This window comes from Narcine bancroftii, chromosome 10, assembly GCF_036971445.1.
Source record: "Narcine bancroftii isolate sNarBan1 chromosome 10, sNarBan1.hap1, whole genome shotgun sequence".
Classification (NCBI taxonomy): Eukaryota; Metazoa; Chordata; class Chondrichthyes; order Torpediniformes; family Narcinidae; genus Narcine; species Narcine bancroftii.
The window spans coordinates 23,254,375-23,271,499 of NC_091478.1; the positions used below are offsets into that span (position 1 = coordinate 23,254,375).

Below are 17,125 nucleotides of genomic sequence, written 5' to 3' on the forward strand. Positions count from 1 at the left end.
TTTACTTTTTTAAAACATTTTTATTGAGTCCAATATAATCTCATATACATGTTGGATTAATATAACAAAACATAATGTATACCTATTACTTGTCAAAATTCACTAATTAACAATTTTCATTAATAATTATTGATCAATAGTTAAAAGGAAAATGAATTACATTATAAGGAATCTGCTCATAACTTGGTATAATATTATGTTATGGTCTAGGACCTATAAGCTATAATGTATCAACTTATTTTTTTTAAAAAGGCAAGAAAAAGGGGGGGAAAAAGAAAACTAATGCTAATTGAACCTTCCCTCTAATCAAGGTTACTTATAAAGGCAAACAAAGAGAAGAGAAAAAACATCGCTACCTCCAGAAGCCAGCTAGAGCAGCCAAACCGCCTAAAACTGCCAACCGTGGTAATAATCTATGAATGGACCCCATGTCTTTTCAAACTGGAACTTTTTACCTTTAATTTATTTATAAATATTTATTAATAATTTTTTTAATTTTGAACAATTGTCAATTAAATTTAAGTTTTTTAATAGTCATTTTTTAGATATTTGCAAGTTAGACACTATCCAATCTAAGCTACAGGATTTTTCTCAAACTCTTGATATTTTTTTGATTTGCATTTTGTTCACAGTGGGTTAATATCACGTATTTACAATAATTTGCTGGACTAACCTCAATGTTTAAGATTAAAAATGACTGAGAACGGGATCGTAATATATCCTTCTCAGATGAGGACTGGCATACTGGGAATGGGATCGTAATATAACCTTCTCAGCTGAGGAATGGTATGCCACTCTTCCTTGATTAATGATTTGTCATTTTGAGCTAAGCATTGTTTATTACAATTTAAAGTGGTGCACAGAATACATATGTCCAAACTTAAATTACCTTGTTTTTATGTAGATATTGATCATGTTTTGGACATGTCTCAAAATAGGAAGATTCAGAGAGAACATTTTTCAATCTTTATCAACAATTTTTAAGATTTTAATTGCCTTGTTTGGCTTTATTCACGATCCAACTGTATCGTTGCTGGTATCTCAAGAGAAGGTTTTAGCTTTTATTACTGATAGCCAGACGAGGGGGTTTAATGAAGTGGAATGATGGACTTCCACCAAATGGGCAGTGGCTACATGGTGTAATGGCATATTTAAGTTTGGAAAAAATTAGATACAATATCAAACATGCAGGTATTTACTATAAACTTCATAAGCTTTGGAATTGGGAGCATTGATCAATGAGCAGTGTTGAAGGTTTTTTATGGCAATTAACAGTCAATTTTTTTGAGAATGATCACAGTGCATTGGTTTTCACTAATTTGTTACTGGATTTATGTGGTCATGGAGGAATTTCACTGTCGTTACCTAAAAGAAGGGCAAATGGACATGGAAATGGACAGAATGGGAAGAATGGGAAAGATGGGAAGGAGGAGGGTTTGACACACAGTCCTAGTGATGTTGAGGATTTGAATCAATCTTTGGGACTAGAGTCCCAGGGTTGAATATATTAATGATGAATTACATTCTTATATATATTGTATTTCTGGCTGGGGGGAGGTGGTTGGCACTGATATCTTTGATAGTCATCTGCCACTGGTGGGGTGTTCCACACCCAGTTTTTTTAGGGAATTACTACCTTTGGGTGTTTTTTTTCTCTTTTTTGAGGGGAATTAATTGTATTCCTTTTCATATTAACTTTTTTATAACATTAGGGGAGGGAGAGTAGATTTTGTTTATTAACAGGAGAACATTTTTTATATTATGTGCTTGTATTGATAGTTTATTAGAATGTTTAGTTTAAAATTTGCAACTTTTAATGTTCAGGGATTAAATAATCCAATTAAGCAAAAGTGAGTTTTAGCTTATATTAAGAAAATGAATATTGATATTGCGTTTTTACAAGAAACACATTTGACTGAAAAAGAACATTTGAAATTGAAAAGAGATCGGGTTGGTCATTTTTTTTTCCTTCATTTAACTCTAAGGCAAAAGGTGTAGCGATTTTAGTTCATAAGAATTTATCTTTTGAGTTGCAGACTGTAGAGGGGAATGCTGGGAGGGTTTTAAAAGTGGACTGTAAAATTTTTAATTAATTCTGGACTTAATATCTATGCACCTAATGTAGATGATGAATGTTTTATTTCAGACACTTTTTTGTTATTAAGTCATGCTAATGAAAATTTTTTAGTTGGGGGAGATTTTAATTGTGTTTTAGATCCATTAATGGATAAATCCCCAAAATGTATCAGAAAATCAAAGATGGTGATACAAATTGGGGCTTTAATGAAAGATTTAAATTTGGTAGATGTTTGGAGAAGGATTAATCCTACAGAGAAAGATTTTTCTTTTTATTCTTCTAGGCATGATTCCTTTTCTAGAATAAATTTTTTTAAATATCAGCACATTTACAGGGAAAGGTATTGCAGGCAGATTATAAAAGTAGAGTAATATCTGATCATTCTGTATTTTTTTTTCTTATGAAAGTTCGGAGGTGTTACGTCCATCTTATAGATGGAGGTTTAATACATTATTGTTGAAAAAAACCTGAGTTTGTTGCTTTTGTTAAGAAACAGATTGATTTTTTTTTTAAATACCAACACCAACAAATCATGGAGCAATCCCTTTAAGTGAAAGCCAGATTGATTTTTTCTTAATGGAAAATGTTAAATCTGTTCAAAGTAGATTTGTAGTATGGGATGCGTTAAAGGCTTATTTAAGAGGGCAAACAATTAGTTACACTACTAAAGTTAAGAAAGGGTATATGGCTGAAAGTATTAAATTAGAAAAGCAGATTGATGAATTGGAGAAGGAATTTCAGAAGGGAATAACATGCTTCGGATAATATTCTTCAACTAATTAGTTTGACCAATGCATACCGACAGCAGCCCAAACATCCAGTGGTGGTTGCACTTGATGTGGAAAAAGCTTTTGATAGGGTCGAATGGAATTTTTTATTTAAGAAAAATTTGGCCCTTTTTTTTTATTGGCTGGGTTAGAGCTTTATATACAAACCTGACTGCTAGGGTGGTGACAAATGGACAGAATTTGTCATCATTTAAATTAACACATTCTATTCAACAGGGTTGTCCATTGTCACCGGTCCTATTTGTGTTGGTCATTGAACCGTTAGCTCAATTAGTTTGGCAAAATGAGCAGATACAAGGGATGAGAGTTTTGGATGAAGAGTATAAGATTTTTTTTTTTGCAGATGATGTTTTGATATACTTAACAAATCTGGAACAATCTTTGCCACATTTACGGGAATGTTTATTACAGTATGGATCATTATTTGGGTATAAAGTTAATTGGGATAAAAGTGAAATTTTACTGGTAGGTGAAGGAGATTATTCAGTTTATAAAAATGTTATTAATTTGAAATGGACAGATAGAATTAAATATTTAGGAATAATTGTGAATACTGAGTATCCAATCTTTATATAAATTAAATTATGTTCCATTGTTGAAAAAGATAAAACCAGACTTAATTAAGTGGAAAGACCTTGCGTTAACTTTAATTGGCCGGGTTAATTGTATTAAAATGAATATTTTTCCACGTATTCAATATTTGTTTCAATCAATACCGTGTATTCTTACAAGGAATTTTTTCCAGGATTTAAATAAAGCTACTGGGGAATTTTTATGGAAAGGTAAATTTAACATTAAATAAGCTTTCTTGGAAGTACGCATTAGGTGGATTGCAATTACCTCATTTTCAGAATTATTATGAGGCAGCCCAACTTAAATTTATTCGTGGTTTGATGGATTTTGATCAATTTCCAAGTTGGGCTAAAGTTGAGATGGCATGTATTTCTGAAACTGCAGTACATCAATGTATATTTCGGTGGAATATAGATTTATTACGGGAGTATAATGTGCCGATATTAAAACATCTATTGATGTTATGGACAAAAAAGAATCAGACTATAGGATCAAAAGGTAAATTATCTATTTTAACGCCATTATATAATAATCAGCTTATTTCTTTTTCATAGTTTAATAGTCATTTAAAGAATTGGGATTTTAAGGGTATAAAAATATTGCAGGATTGTTTTGTAGAAGGTCAATTTCTTTCTTTTACTCAATTGAAAGAGCGTGTTGATATTGCTGAAGCTTCATTATTTGTTTATTATCAACTTTGGTCACTGGTAAAAGAAAATGTATGGTAGAGAGATGGTTTTACCTGTATTGTCGGAGTTTGAGTCTTTGATTTCTTCTATTGCCTAAAAATGGTTATATTTCTGTTATGTATCAAGTGTTACAAGATAATATGGACAAGTTGGAATGGGGAGAAATCTAAGTTTAACTTTTGTTTTTCCTGAAGATTACTGGATGGATATGTGTCATGAGAGTGTTACGAGATTGACAAATGCATGATATGGAATGGTTAATTATAATTTTTTGCATCAGTTATATTTAACTCCTGAGAAATTGAAAAAATATGGCTTTAGTAATTCAGATTCTTGTTTTCGATGTGGTACGTGTGTTGGAACTTTTTTACTTGCTGTTTGGTCTTGTATGTATGTACAACCATTTTTGGAAGAAATTAAGTCAATTTTGGAAATGTATAAGATTAAATTACCATTAGATCCATCTTTTTTTTACTGGCTTATGTGATTCCTTTAAAGGGATTGGGGTTGGATACATTTCAAATCGCATTTGTATATTTGGCGTTGTCCATAGCTTGAAAATGTATAGCAAGTACATGGAAGGATAATACAGTGATTAGTATAATGTGATGGCATAATGAGATGAAAGCTTGTATTGTTATGGATAAAATTTCTTACGTTTTGCATGATAATAAGTGGTCATTATATTTGGAATATATACATTTAGAGGTACTTGATTTATTTTATGTTTTTTATATATATTCCTTTGGCTCTCTTTAAGAGAGCTGGCTGAAGGGGTGGGGGGGGGTTCTTTTTTTCTCTCTTTATTTTCATATATAAAAAAATTTTGTTGTGAAGTGTATTTTGTATGTTTACCAAAAATTTTTCAATAAATAAAGTTTGGGAAAAAAAAGGATGCTGGGGGGAACTCAACTGATCTTCTAGTGTCCATAGGAGGTAAAATATATTGCTGACGTTTCAGGCCTGAGCCCTTCCTCAAGGTGTGAGCAAAAACCAGACAAGACTGGCTACCTTCCTCCAGCATTCCTTTTTTTAAAAAAAACTACAATTACAGCATCTGCAGACTTTCATGTTTTACTACTTTCATTTTCAAGATCCTTTCTGGGATGGGCTCCCTTGTGGACCAAGCCAAATTAACCACTGATAGGTAATGTCCTCACTCCATCATGTGTAAACCCATTTAACCCAATATTGGTGAAAACATTTTGGTGCTGTTTTCCAGTTGCTCATCAATAATAAAAGCTCTGAATGCACTTTGAACAGATAAGGTCATGCAAAAGTATGAATGTGCACGATTGGTAAATATGGGGCTCATTAGTTCATAGTTGCTTTCATTTCCTCCCTCCACCCACCAGGGACAGGACAGAACAGTGTCTACCGAGGCAAATGTGGGTAGGGTTCAGAAATTTAAAAAAGGGGCAGTCACTCCAATAGAGCTAAAGTGTAGGCCTCCCACAAGCCACTGGAAGGAAGAAGAACAGATATTTAGACAAATTCTGGAAAGTAGTAAGAACTACAGAGTTATCGTAGTGGGAGTCTTTAATTTCCCCAATATTGACTGGGACATTCTTTGTGTCAGAAGCTGAAATGGGGCAGAATTTGTTAAGTGCATCCAGCAGACCTTGTTGAACTCACATGTAGATAGCCAACCAGGAAGAAGGCCTTACTTGTATTGTCACATGTCCAGTCAGATGGTCAGAGTTTCAGTGGGGGAGCATTTTTAATCCCTCTTAGCTTTCAATTAACAGAGCGGTAGGGTATTATTTGGGCTGGAGGCCTGTGGCCATTGGAGTTCTGTAAGTATTGGTGTTGGGACCCCTGACATTTGTGACGAGCATAAGTGACTTGGATGAAAATGTGGATGGGTGGGTCAGTAAGTTTGCAGATCATACAACGATTAGTAGAGTTGTGGACCTTGTAGAGGGCTACAAGAATACAACGGGATATTGATTCATTATAGATATGAGCAGAGAAATAGCAGATGGAGTTTAATCTGAGCAAGTGTGAGGTGTTCCACTTTGCAAGGTTAAATGTATGCAGTTAATGGTAGAGCTCTTAAAAGAATTGATGTGCAGAGGGATACGGGGGTCCAGGTCTGTAGCTGTTTGAAAAGTGGATAGGGTGGTAAAGAAGGTGTATGTTATGCTTGATGAAGGGCTTAAGCCTGAAACATTGGTTCTGCATATAACCATATATCTTTATCTTTGCTATATAAAGGACACTGTTTGACCTGCTGAATTTCTCCAGCTTTGTTTTTACTTCAGCCACGATGTCTGCAGACTTTTTTGTTTTACATATGTTATGCTTGGGTTCATTAGGTGAGGCATTGAATCTAAAAGTAAGGAGATCTTGTTGCAGTGATGTAAAATTTTGGTTAGGCCACTCTTGGAATACAATGTGCATTTCTGGCTGCCCCATTTCAGAAAGTATGTGCAGGCTTTGGAAAGGGTAGAGAAAAGGCCCCAGGAGGATGACTGGCTTTGAGGGTAGGAACTATGGACAAACTTTTTTTTGTTTTCTCTGGACCATCAGTAGCTGAGTGGAGGTTTGATAGAGGTGTATAAAATCATGAGAGGTGGAAGGCATGCGTTTAAGGTGAAGGGAAGGAGGTTTAAGGGAGACGTATGGGGCAAATTATTTACACGGAGAGCAGTAGGTGCCTGGAATGGGCTGCCAGGAGTAGTAGTGGAAGTAGATACAATAGTAGCATTTCTGAGGTTTCTAGACAGAATATGAAATAGACTGAAGGATGCCTGTCAAGAGCAAGCAGTGAGTTCTAGTTTGTTTTTGACATGGTTCAGAAAAGGCACGTGGGCTGAGGGTCTGATGCTGGGCTGTACTGTTCGGTGGCCAGTGAGGCAATTTTCTATCATTCTTCCAATCCACAGTCTTTCCTTGCCTTTCTGGACTTGAGCTGGACTTTGAATCCATTTGGCTGCTGGATAATCCCAAATTCTACTTTAAATTCTGTGAGTTGATGTCCAGGTGGTGATTCCACGCTGAAGCGCTGAAGAAATAAGGCGCAGAAGAGGAAAAGTTGCATCTTGGTCAGGTTCTCTCCAAGGCAAGCTCTGGGGCCGGCACCAAAAGGCAGGAAGCTCAGTGAAGGAGAGTGGATGTGCAACCCTTCTTCATTCAAAAAACGCGCTGGAATAAATGGCAGAGGTGGTTAGCGTGAAACAGACCCTTTGGCCAAAATCGCCCATGCTGACCCAATTAACATTCTGGGATAGTCCCGCTTGCCTGCATTTGGTCCATCTCCTTCCGAAGGGGCGGCACAGTTAGTGAAGCAGTGAGAGCAACTCTATTACAGTGCCAGCGACCCAGGTTTGAGTCAGGCACTGCGTGGAGTTTGTATGTTCTCCCCATGCCCTGCCACTCTCCAAAAATATATGGGGTTTGTAGGTTAATTGGGTATAATTATTTGGCATGGGTTTCATGGGATTTCTACTGCATCATTAAATTGCATCCTTACTCTCCATATATCAGTCGAAATTTATTTTAAATGTTGAACTTGTGTCCGCAAAGATAGCTTCCTTTCGTTATTTTATTTGCAATCTGCTAAATTCAAATTTGTACTTTGAGGTTTAACTTATTATACCGAGTGCAGGTAAAAGCTTTCTTCTGCAAGCAAACTAACAGGTAATCTCAAACATTCGTGCAGCCATGGCATGAGCTCACTTTACAGAGAAGAGAAAGGTGAATTAGTACCAAGCAAAGGCAATATTACAGTTAAATTGTGGGGTTCATTCAGGAATCTGGTAGATGTTGTATCATTAAGCCTGTTTGATGTATGTTTTCACAGTTTAGCCTTCGCCCTGATGAAAAGAAGGAGAAGAGAGTACCCAGGACGTGATGGGTCCACCAGCATGTTGGCAGAGGGAGGCTTAAGGTGGAAAAGAGACAATTTTTAAAAAGCTGTCAAAGCATGTATTCTGATCACGTGAGGCATCTCCAAGGAACAGAAATGGGTTAATCTTGTCGGGGTGAAGCTGGGTGCAAAGCAGAGTTAGGGGGAATAATCTCCGTGCTTAAGGTCAGTCCACAGAGAAACAGACCCTTTGGCCCACCATGTCCATGCAGCCCATCAAATACTCAACTAGGTTCTTCCCCTTTCCAAGCACTTGGTCCATAACTTCTGACAATTTCATTACTATTTTGATTCTGTGGTGAGGAAGCTATTCAGTAAAGGGATTGAGAATTGGGCCACACTCACTAGAATTATAAAAGTGCACTACACAGAAACTGGCCCACATCAACTGTGGTACCTCCATGTGCTAATCCTTTTTGCCTACATTGCGCCTGTATCCCTCTGTTCTGATGTAACTTCCTATGCAAATGTCTGTTACTCATTGCCATCATACCTACCTCTACCACCAATTTGTTCCGGATTACTAGTGCAATGATAGAGTGCTAGTGATCCTCGTGACCACTAGAGGGAGAAAGAGACTGGTTTGTTGTAGATTCAAGATAGATGTCTCCACACAGTCATGTGTGTACTTTAGCTAATAAAGTATAGTTGTTTTAAAAGAACCCAAATTTCTTTATTACAATATCATAAGAGATTGATAGGTTCTTGATTAGCCGAGGCTTCAAAGGCTATGGGGAGAAGGCCGGACAAATGGCAGGGCAGATTCGATGGGCTGAGAGTCCTATGTCTCATGGTCTTATAAATTTCTCCCTTGTGCCCTGTAGTTCTCGATTCCACTGTCTGGGAAAAGGACTCTGACTATCCTTTCCATGGCCCTCATAACTTTATAACCGTCCATAACGTCAGCCTATCTAATCTCTCATTATAATCACAGTCCTCTATTCCAGGCAATAACCTGGTGAATCTGTTCTGAACCCTCAGTGGCTGCCACATCCTTCCTATAGTGTGATGACCAGAATTATAACCAATATTGTAAGTAAAGTGTGGTCTACAGCCACTCTCAACCTTTTTTTTTGATTATGCCTTCCCCCAGGACACTGCTCAAAGTTTGGGCCCCCTTCCCTGTGAAGCAGTCATATTTTGTTTCTTCTGTACTTCTCTCCTACCGACTGCATGAAAAAAAACATTTAAATATTTATGTTACGCGAGGTGTAAAGAAAACAAGGCTTTTACTTAAATGTGCTGTGGCCCCCATTGAGAATGGCAGGTCTAACCAATGTTTTGTTCAGCTGCAACTTGACATCTCAATGCCCTGTCCAATGAAGACGAGGAAACCAACTTCCTCCTGCCCTACCCTATCCACCTGTGTCACTACTTTCAAGGATTTTAGCCCTTGTACAAGATCACTCTGTATATCAGCACCCCTGCTTTACATCAAGTCAAGTCACCTTTATTTATCATTTAAACCATGCTGGCATGGTAAAGACGAGATAGTGTTTCTCCAGGATCAAGGGGCATATTTACATAAATATAAATTATAAGAATTCCTCACACTCTTCTGTGTTAAGTTCCATCTGCCACTGCTCCACTTGACTTTCCAGCCGATCAATGTCCAACTGTATCCTAAAGACATCCTTCTTTGTCTCCCTGTTCTGTGTTGTTTGCAAACTTGCCTGTCAGACCATATACATTCTAAGTCATTTACAAGCACCAATCACTGGCTGCAGACATTCACCCATCCCTCTGTCTTCAATTACCCAGCCAGTTTTGGGCCTAGTTTGCCAATGTGTGTGGAGTCACTTGCCTCAACCTTCTGGACCAAACTACCATGTGGGACCTTGTCAAAAAGGACTTGCTAAGGTCCACATAAACTACTTCCATCATTCAGCCCACATCAATATTTTTGTTTCCTCATTCCCCTCTTCATTACCTTCTGTGAAATAATTGTGACAATAGATTTTGGGAAAATGTGCAGTCTACTGGATTGAATGAAATGGAATATCTCTGAATGTGGAAGGTGAAGCAGCAAAGGGGTAGACAAACAGGAGGGTGGGGGGTGGGGGGGAGGGAATGTGGCCCTGCAGGAGGTGTAAAGTTGACAGCAAAAACTAGGAGCAGTGGTGATGATCTGAGATTGTCCATATGGAAGGCTGCAGATGCAATACTTACTTGGATCAAAGGTGTCTGGATTCTTCCATTCCTGCTCATCATGGTGAATAGCCCAGAGATTGATTATCACATGAGTGCCTTTGGAGATTGTGTAGTCACCAATGCTAGAAACAAATGGGAATTCATGTTAAAAGTGCATTTCAATGTAATATGTCAGAGAATGGCCACAAATGATAATGTTGTCGAGGTAGGGGAAGGTGGCCTTCAACTTCAATTAGTCCACCATTTGGTCCATCTGTCTCTAGAAGATTGAAACCCCATTTGTGATACCAAATGGAAACCTCCGGAACTGATAATCTCCCATTAGCCTCAAATGTGGTGTAGGGATGGATGGTCCTTTAGAACGGATTGGTAACTGGTAGCAAGCAGCTTTAAGGTTGATGGTTGAATACTGCATAATTTCGTTCACCGTGTCTAAAATACGAGGGAGGGGGTATGTGTCCAGAAGTGTAAAATGATTAATGGTTTGGCTATAGTCAATTATTAGCCTGGAATTTTCTTCCCCCTTAACCACAGCCACCTGTGCTCTCCATGAGCTGGTATTGTGTTTGATAATGTTCTCATCGAGCAGTTGCTGTGTCTCAGCCTTGATGAATGCCCGGCCCTCTGTGCTGTAGCACCTGCTTTTTGTAGCAATTAGTCTGCAATCAGCGCTCAGATTCAGGAACAGTGGAGGTAGATCTATATTCAGTGTGGAGAGACAACAAGAGGCAACAGAGTTCTGGGGTCTTCCATTCCAAACCATAATGGGAGGAAGAAGTCCAGAATACTCAAGGGTCACATTTTTAAAGTGATATAAGAAATCAAGATCCAACAAGACTGATGCATGTAAATTCTTAAGTATATACATTCTGATCTTGCAGAATTCCCCCTCCTGCAAGGATAAATGAAGCATACAATGTTCTTGAATATTTACAGACTGCATATGGGACGCTAAAAAAAATTATGATAATTAGAGAGAAACACTTTAAGATTGTTTTTGAGCTATCTCTGCGTCTATAAAGCTCTCAGTCGAGCCAGAGTCAATTAAACACTTCAGTTTATGTCCGTTAACCCCTACCTTCATTGTGGAATTGTTCAGTTGATGAAAAATTTCCTGGTCCAACACCATCACTGCCAGGACTCTGGAGATGCAGTCGTTCCCTTCACTGGGGTCGCTCCCTCTTGCAGATTGTCAGACTGGCAAGATGGCAGGGCCCATGAGACACAACAAGATGCCCACCCTCCTGTTCCCGCCGATTTTGAAAACTGACAAGATGGTGGTGCAACAATGTAGCCACTCCCCCTCCTCATCTGATGAGGATGGCACCAGTTTCGAAATGCAGCAACTTGGCCGCTGGGATTTCCCACTTTGCCGTCCTCACCAGAGGAAGGCCATGGGGCACAACACTGGCATTGGGAGGTCGTGGGATTAGGCTTTGGACTCACCCAAGCCCAGTGGGGGTCACATACGCATTGGACCTCTCAACGCTCCCCTTTGCCCTGTAGACCTTTACCCAGTGCCCCTTCTTTCCACATATTGAGCAGATGAAGTCTAACAGGACATCGAGTTCTCAGATGCTAGTGCTGACTACGGAAGAAGCCTCCCTTGTTGCTGGAGGCCGCCGTCATCCAGGCCGATGCCACGTGTGGAGCCGCTCCAGGAACCAGATCATCCTGGAGGCTGCCTTCCAGGTTATCAGCTCCCAGTTGGGCTTTCTTCAGCGTCTTGGCCAGGCGCATGTGGTCAGACACCACCGCGCTGCCTTGCTCTGGCAACCGTTCCCGAATGTGCTTGGACCTCACCCCGCTGACAAGATCATCACAGATCTGCTTGTCTTCCCATTCTTGGGCCGCACTGTCTTCGTACCAGCGAGTGCTCGTAGGATGAGGACAAAATCATCAATGATATCACCAGGCCGCTGCTTCCATTGCGAGAGCTGATGCCTCGCAAGGATGACATTTTGGAGCCTCATGTAGTGAGCCTTTTGTCTGCCAACTCATAAGTAGTGCAGTCGCTGATGTTCGGGAATCTTTTAGGTCCAATGTGTGAGAGGAGCGCTGACCTCTTGAGTTCATCCATGGAGTAGACCGTTTGTGTGGCTGCCAGGTACATTCATGTACTCCACCCAATACATGAATTCCTCTGGGGACAGAGGGTTGATTAGGAGCATTGCTGGTTTCAACAGGGCTTCCATCCTTCACTGAATAAAACTGTAGTGCGACTGAAAGCACTCCAGACCAGAGAGAGAGTACAACACGCTTTATTCAGTAAGAATAACAGGCAATAGTCTTTGAACTGAACTGGGGTTTTGGCTGGGATCCAGGGTTAATATTGGAATTATGTGGGGGAAGAGGTGGAGGAGGAGGTGGAGGAGTTCTTAGAACATCACATCAGTAGTGAATTCTCAGTCCACTACAACCCTTCATAAGTTTAGATTTCTGAATCCACCTTACAATGAAGTAGTTTGGAAGACAATTGCTGTTTTAAGATAGGATCTTGGCAGTCAATTGTTGAACTGAAAGCTCCCATGAATATCGGTTAAATAGATTATACTATACCTGTACTCTTCTAGAGCATGGGGCAGCATGCTTAGTGTAGCAGTTAGCATAATGCTATTACAGCCTCAGCTACCTGGGTTCGAATGTGCCGCCGTCTGCAAGAAGTTTGAACATTCTTTCCATGACTGCGTGGGTTTCCTCTGGGTGCTCTGGTTTCCTCCCATGTTCCAAGGACATACAAGGTTAATAGGTTCATTGGTAACATGGATGCATTTTGGCAGCATGAGCTTGTGGGATGAAGGACCTGCTACCATGCTGTATCTCGAAATTAAAACTGAGAACAGAATGACACAGGAACTGGCTCTTCATCCATGATGTCTGCACCAAACGTGATGCCAAATTAAACCAAATGAAGCAAAATTTTTATTCAGTGACATACTGAATCTCCTCACAAAGTATAGCTGGAAGAAAAGAGGTTTGTGCAAGTTGAATGCTTCCAAACTGGGATGATTAGACCTCAGTGTGTTGAGAATACAATGGGCAAGGAATCAATCTGACGTAGACAACAAACATGATCTAGCAGAGGGTTGAAGAAGGCTTGACAGATTGAATGTCCAAGTTGTTCCCCAAGGAACAACTTAAAATTCACATGGGTACTTACCTGCTGTCTGTCAAAGCCAAGTGACGAATCAGGAGAGGGGCAACTGGTTGGATCCGCAGGATTTCACTGATGGTGGCGTTGAGAAGATGCAAATTTTTTCTATCCTTTATTTGAGGAGTTCTTTCAAATCCAATGTTGTTATCAATTTCCTTTTGTATTTTAGCTTGCAACTACAATAGAAAGAAATAATCAAATTATTTGAGGGTGATGTATAGTGATATTTAAAAGACTTAGATGGACACATTGTATCACAAACCGTATCAAATCTCCTCCGGACATCTCTGCATACCACAGCCACCTGTTCACCTCTATCCATTCACTGCTCATTATATCATCCAAGAGTTCCAGTAAATTTGTCAAACATGGTCTTCCCTTGCTGAATCCATGCCACATCTGTCTGATGAAACTATTTCCATGCAGATATCTCACCATTTCTTCCTTAAAGATAGCTTCAAACATTTTCATGACTAACTTGTCTGTAGTTACTTGTCTACATGCTTTTTTTTTAATAACAGTGGTGTAATATTTGCAGTCTTCCAATCTGGTGAGACCTGTCCAGAGAATTTTAGCAAATTACTGCGAATGCATTATTCCATAATTTCACCAGATGGAAATGAGACAAATCCATTCTAAATGCTAACCTCTTTACCTCTTCAATGTGTGATTAATACTGCAGACCCAATTCTGAGTGTGATGTAAACAATAGCTTTTTTTTATTACCAATCCTGAGAAACTGGGTAACCTCAGATACTAATATTTTGAATAGTGTATGAAGTCCTGCGGCCTCATTGCAGGAAGGGTGTGGAAGCTTTGAAGAGGGTTCACAGGAGATTTCCCAGGATGTTGTCTGGATTGGAAAACACATCTCATGAAGAGTTAGGGATTTTCTCTTTGAAGCGATGAAAGATGACTCGATGGAGATGAGGAGGGGCTTGCATGGGGTGATCAAGCAACACCTTTTTTCCCAGGGCAACAAGAGCAAATACCAGAGGATATAAGGTGAGTGTAGGAAAGTTTATGGAAGAAGTCAGAGGTAAGTTTTTTGACACAGAGTAGTGGGCCACTATGATGGTGGAGGCTGGTACATTTAAAAGACTCTGAGGCACATAGATACAAGAAAAATCGAGGGGTTATGGGTGTGAGGCTGTTGAGTAGGTTTATATAGGTTGAAGGGTTTGTACTGAGCTGGATTGTTCTGAAAAGGAAAATAGGCTTCATTTTGTTTATTGCACTGCCTGCTATGTGAGTTGACTTGCATGGATAACACAAAATGAAGAGTTTTTTTAAACTCTATCTCAGTACATGTGATTTTTTTTTAAATTCAATTCAAGAGTATTGAGCAATACCACATGTACGGATGTGGGGAAGTAGAATCAAATGGCTTGTTGTGTTAACACCCTTTTACCTCAGGAAAGTGGATCAAGTAGTGGATGAACCAAGTAATGGTTGTAATTAAGGTCTCCACCCCCGCTCCAAATATGTCCCCCACTATCATAATCAGCTGGTCGTCTGTCATCCCAGGGTCCAAAATGTTGTTGTTCTTTGCATTTTCCTGAGCTTTCAGCAAAGTGTCGATCAAGTCATTTATAGAGTCTCTGGAGTAGTTTGCCTGGGAAAGTGAAAATAAGAGATATCAGAGCCTGGTTATGTAATCTAGAGAATTTTTTTAAACTAAAAGGAAGACAAAGCAAATTCCTAGCATAAGGACACTTCAGCCTGCTTAAAATAGCCAAGGATACAGTCAGAACCCTTGCTTTGTGAGGGGACATTAGCCAACTTCACATTAAAGTATTCTTCCCATGAAGAAAGCTGTGGTTTTATAAATGATTTGCCCGTCATAGAATGCCTCAGTTGTTAAGAGGGATTGAAGGTTTTCATTGCTAATAGAATGGTGTTCCATCTGCATTGGGAACCTTTGTGTTAATGACAGGTCCACACTGCAATTCGATAAAAGACTTTGGTTCAAAATGTGAAACTCTGTTGGACTCTACAGGTAATGGTTAATTTTTGGAAAAGAGTCACAGACAAGAAAAATAAGCAAAAATATTAAACTACTAATTAAATTAATTTAAAAAGTTAAACAGGAAAGTCTGCAGACCCTGCGATTGTAAATGCAACACACGAAAGTGCTGGAGAAAACCAGCAGGTCACGCAATGTCTCGCTGCTGAGTTTCTCCAGCACTTCTGTGTGTTGCACAACTACAAATGAAGGGTGATGTTCTGGTGTGTGTTAACACTTATTTGTACATCATTGACATTTCTGAACACAAAGCAGGTTGGGGGTATCTAAAACAAGAGGGCATAATTTTAAGATGAGAGGTGGGTGATTTAAATTGGTACGTTGTTCCACAAAGAATTACTGATATTTGGAAAGTTCTACCAAAAGAGATGGTGCCATCAGGAACAATTATAGTAAAACTCCTGGTATCCGTCACCTATGGGGATTGGTAGATACCAGATAAGTGAATTTTCTGTTTGCTTGAGATTGCATGTTGCATGATTGATGAACTAATAGCGAGGTGTGCCAATTTTAAACTTAAGTATTTTTTTTATCTAATTCTGATTTTTTTTTGTTGCCAGTTGCTCGAATTCCGGATAACAGGGGTTTCACTGTCCTACATTCAAGACACACTGGAATAGGTAAGGCAAATGTGATTAGTTCACCTGGGCAAAAGAGGGCCTGTTTCTATGCTGTACACTTCTAGGACTCTATAATGCACTGCACAGGTAATAGTAGGGCACTGTGTACAACAGCACAAAGCATGGGGAATAGCAAAGGCAGTTAACACATTCATCCAGCTGCATCCAGGACACCAGTGACGTTGCTGTGATGAACACATTTCACACTGAGCTACCTTGTGCTCTTCAAATTTCTTCTGAAGGATGCTGTCTCGAATGGCAATTGATTGTTTCAGAATTTGGAGATCCTTACAGGGAAAATACTGGAATAGAAACAACAGGAAGAGTTGTTGTCAACAGGTTCTGCAATTAGAGGTTTAGTGTGATTTCCAATGCAATTTAGAACATAGATCTGTCCAGCACAGGACAGGCCCTTCAGCCCATAATGTTGTGCTGACCCAACTACATGATCAATCTCACCCAACCATTCTCAACCTCCTTTCGGCTATGCCACTCCCCACCTACCCCCGCACCCCTAGCATTCTGCTCAGTGTTTGAGTCCCCTTCCAAGTTTTGGTTTTTTTCATATTGACTCTATTTTTTTTAAAAAATTGTGACATGAGGTGAAAGGAAAACCAGGATTTTACTTAACTGTTGCTGAATGGGATGGTCCCCAATGAGAATTGCGGATGAACTCTTCCCGCCTCACAGTGCATCTTTCTTACAAAGTTACTGTCAATCTATCTGGGATGAAAGCTGAGTGACAGGCAAACAAGGATCACTTTCCTCTAATGCCAATGCTTTAGAAAGGCAGCCATTGACAATGGAATCCGCCACCTCTAGCACGCCAGAGAGCTATTGGCTGACTGAGGGAATTAACCAAGGCCTCCAACCCATCACCAAATTCATAAACTATTGGGCACCTGAGATCCCCACCTTGCTTTGGAGACGCTAACTCTCTACATGCAGACACTTTGCAGAGGAACACCAAGCTTCCTTAACAAAATCTGCCCCAATCGATTGCAGGGCAGGTGGTCCTAGTGCCCTCTTCCAGGTCCACAGCACCAGGAGAGGCTCTGAACGTGCTCGACAAGCTGCGGCAGGTGCCTATCACTACACGTCCAATGACAGTCCTTCACTCTGAGCTGCGTCACTACATAGGGGTTAAACACAACAATCTGCAGTGGAGAAATTCAG

At 39.6% G+C, this 17,125-nt stretch overlaps 1 protein-coding gene and 1 long non-coding RNA gene across 2 annotated transcripts in view; one reads left to right on the forward strand and one right to left on the reverse strand.

Annotated features, from left to right (window-relative positions):
* cyp17a1 (cytochrome P450, family 17, subfamily A, polypeptide 1) overlaps positions 1 to 17,125 on the reverse strand; it is a 27,260-nt gene continuing 10,135 nt past the window's right edge. The window contains exons 4-8 of the mRNA XM_069900185.1: positions 16,165 to 16,251; positions 14,715 to 14,918; positions 13,310 to 13,479; positions 10,168 to 10,271; positions 1 to 7,274 (exon numbers count right to left, since the gene is read on the reverse strand). Of these exons, the coding sequence (XP_069756286.1) occupies positions 6,997 to 7,274; positions 10,168 to 10,271; positions 13,310 to 13,479; positions 14,715 to 14,918; positions 16,165 to 16,251 (843 nt within the window). The 3' untranslated portion in view covers positions 1 to 6,996. The remainder of the gene's footprint in view (positions 7,275 to 10,167; positions 10,272 to 13,309; positions 13,480 to 14,714; positions 14,919 to 16,164; positions 16,252 to 17,125) is intronic.
* The window catches only part of LOC138744294 (uncharacterized), a 15,145-nt gene continuing 13,511 nt past the window's right edge, over positions 15,492 to 17,125 (forward strand). Inside the window, exon 1 of the long non-coding RNA XR_011345432.1 lies at positions 15,492 to 15,949. This is a non-coding gene — a long non-coding RNA (uncharacterized lncRNA). The remainder of the gene's footprint in view (positions 15,950 to 17,125) is intronic.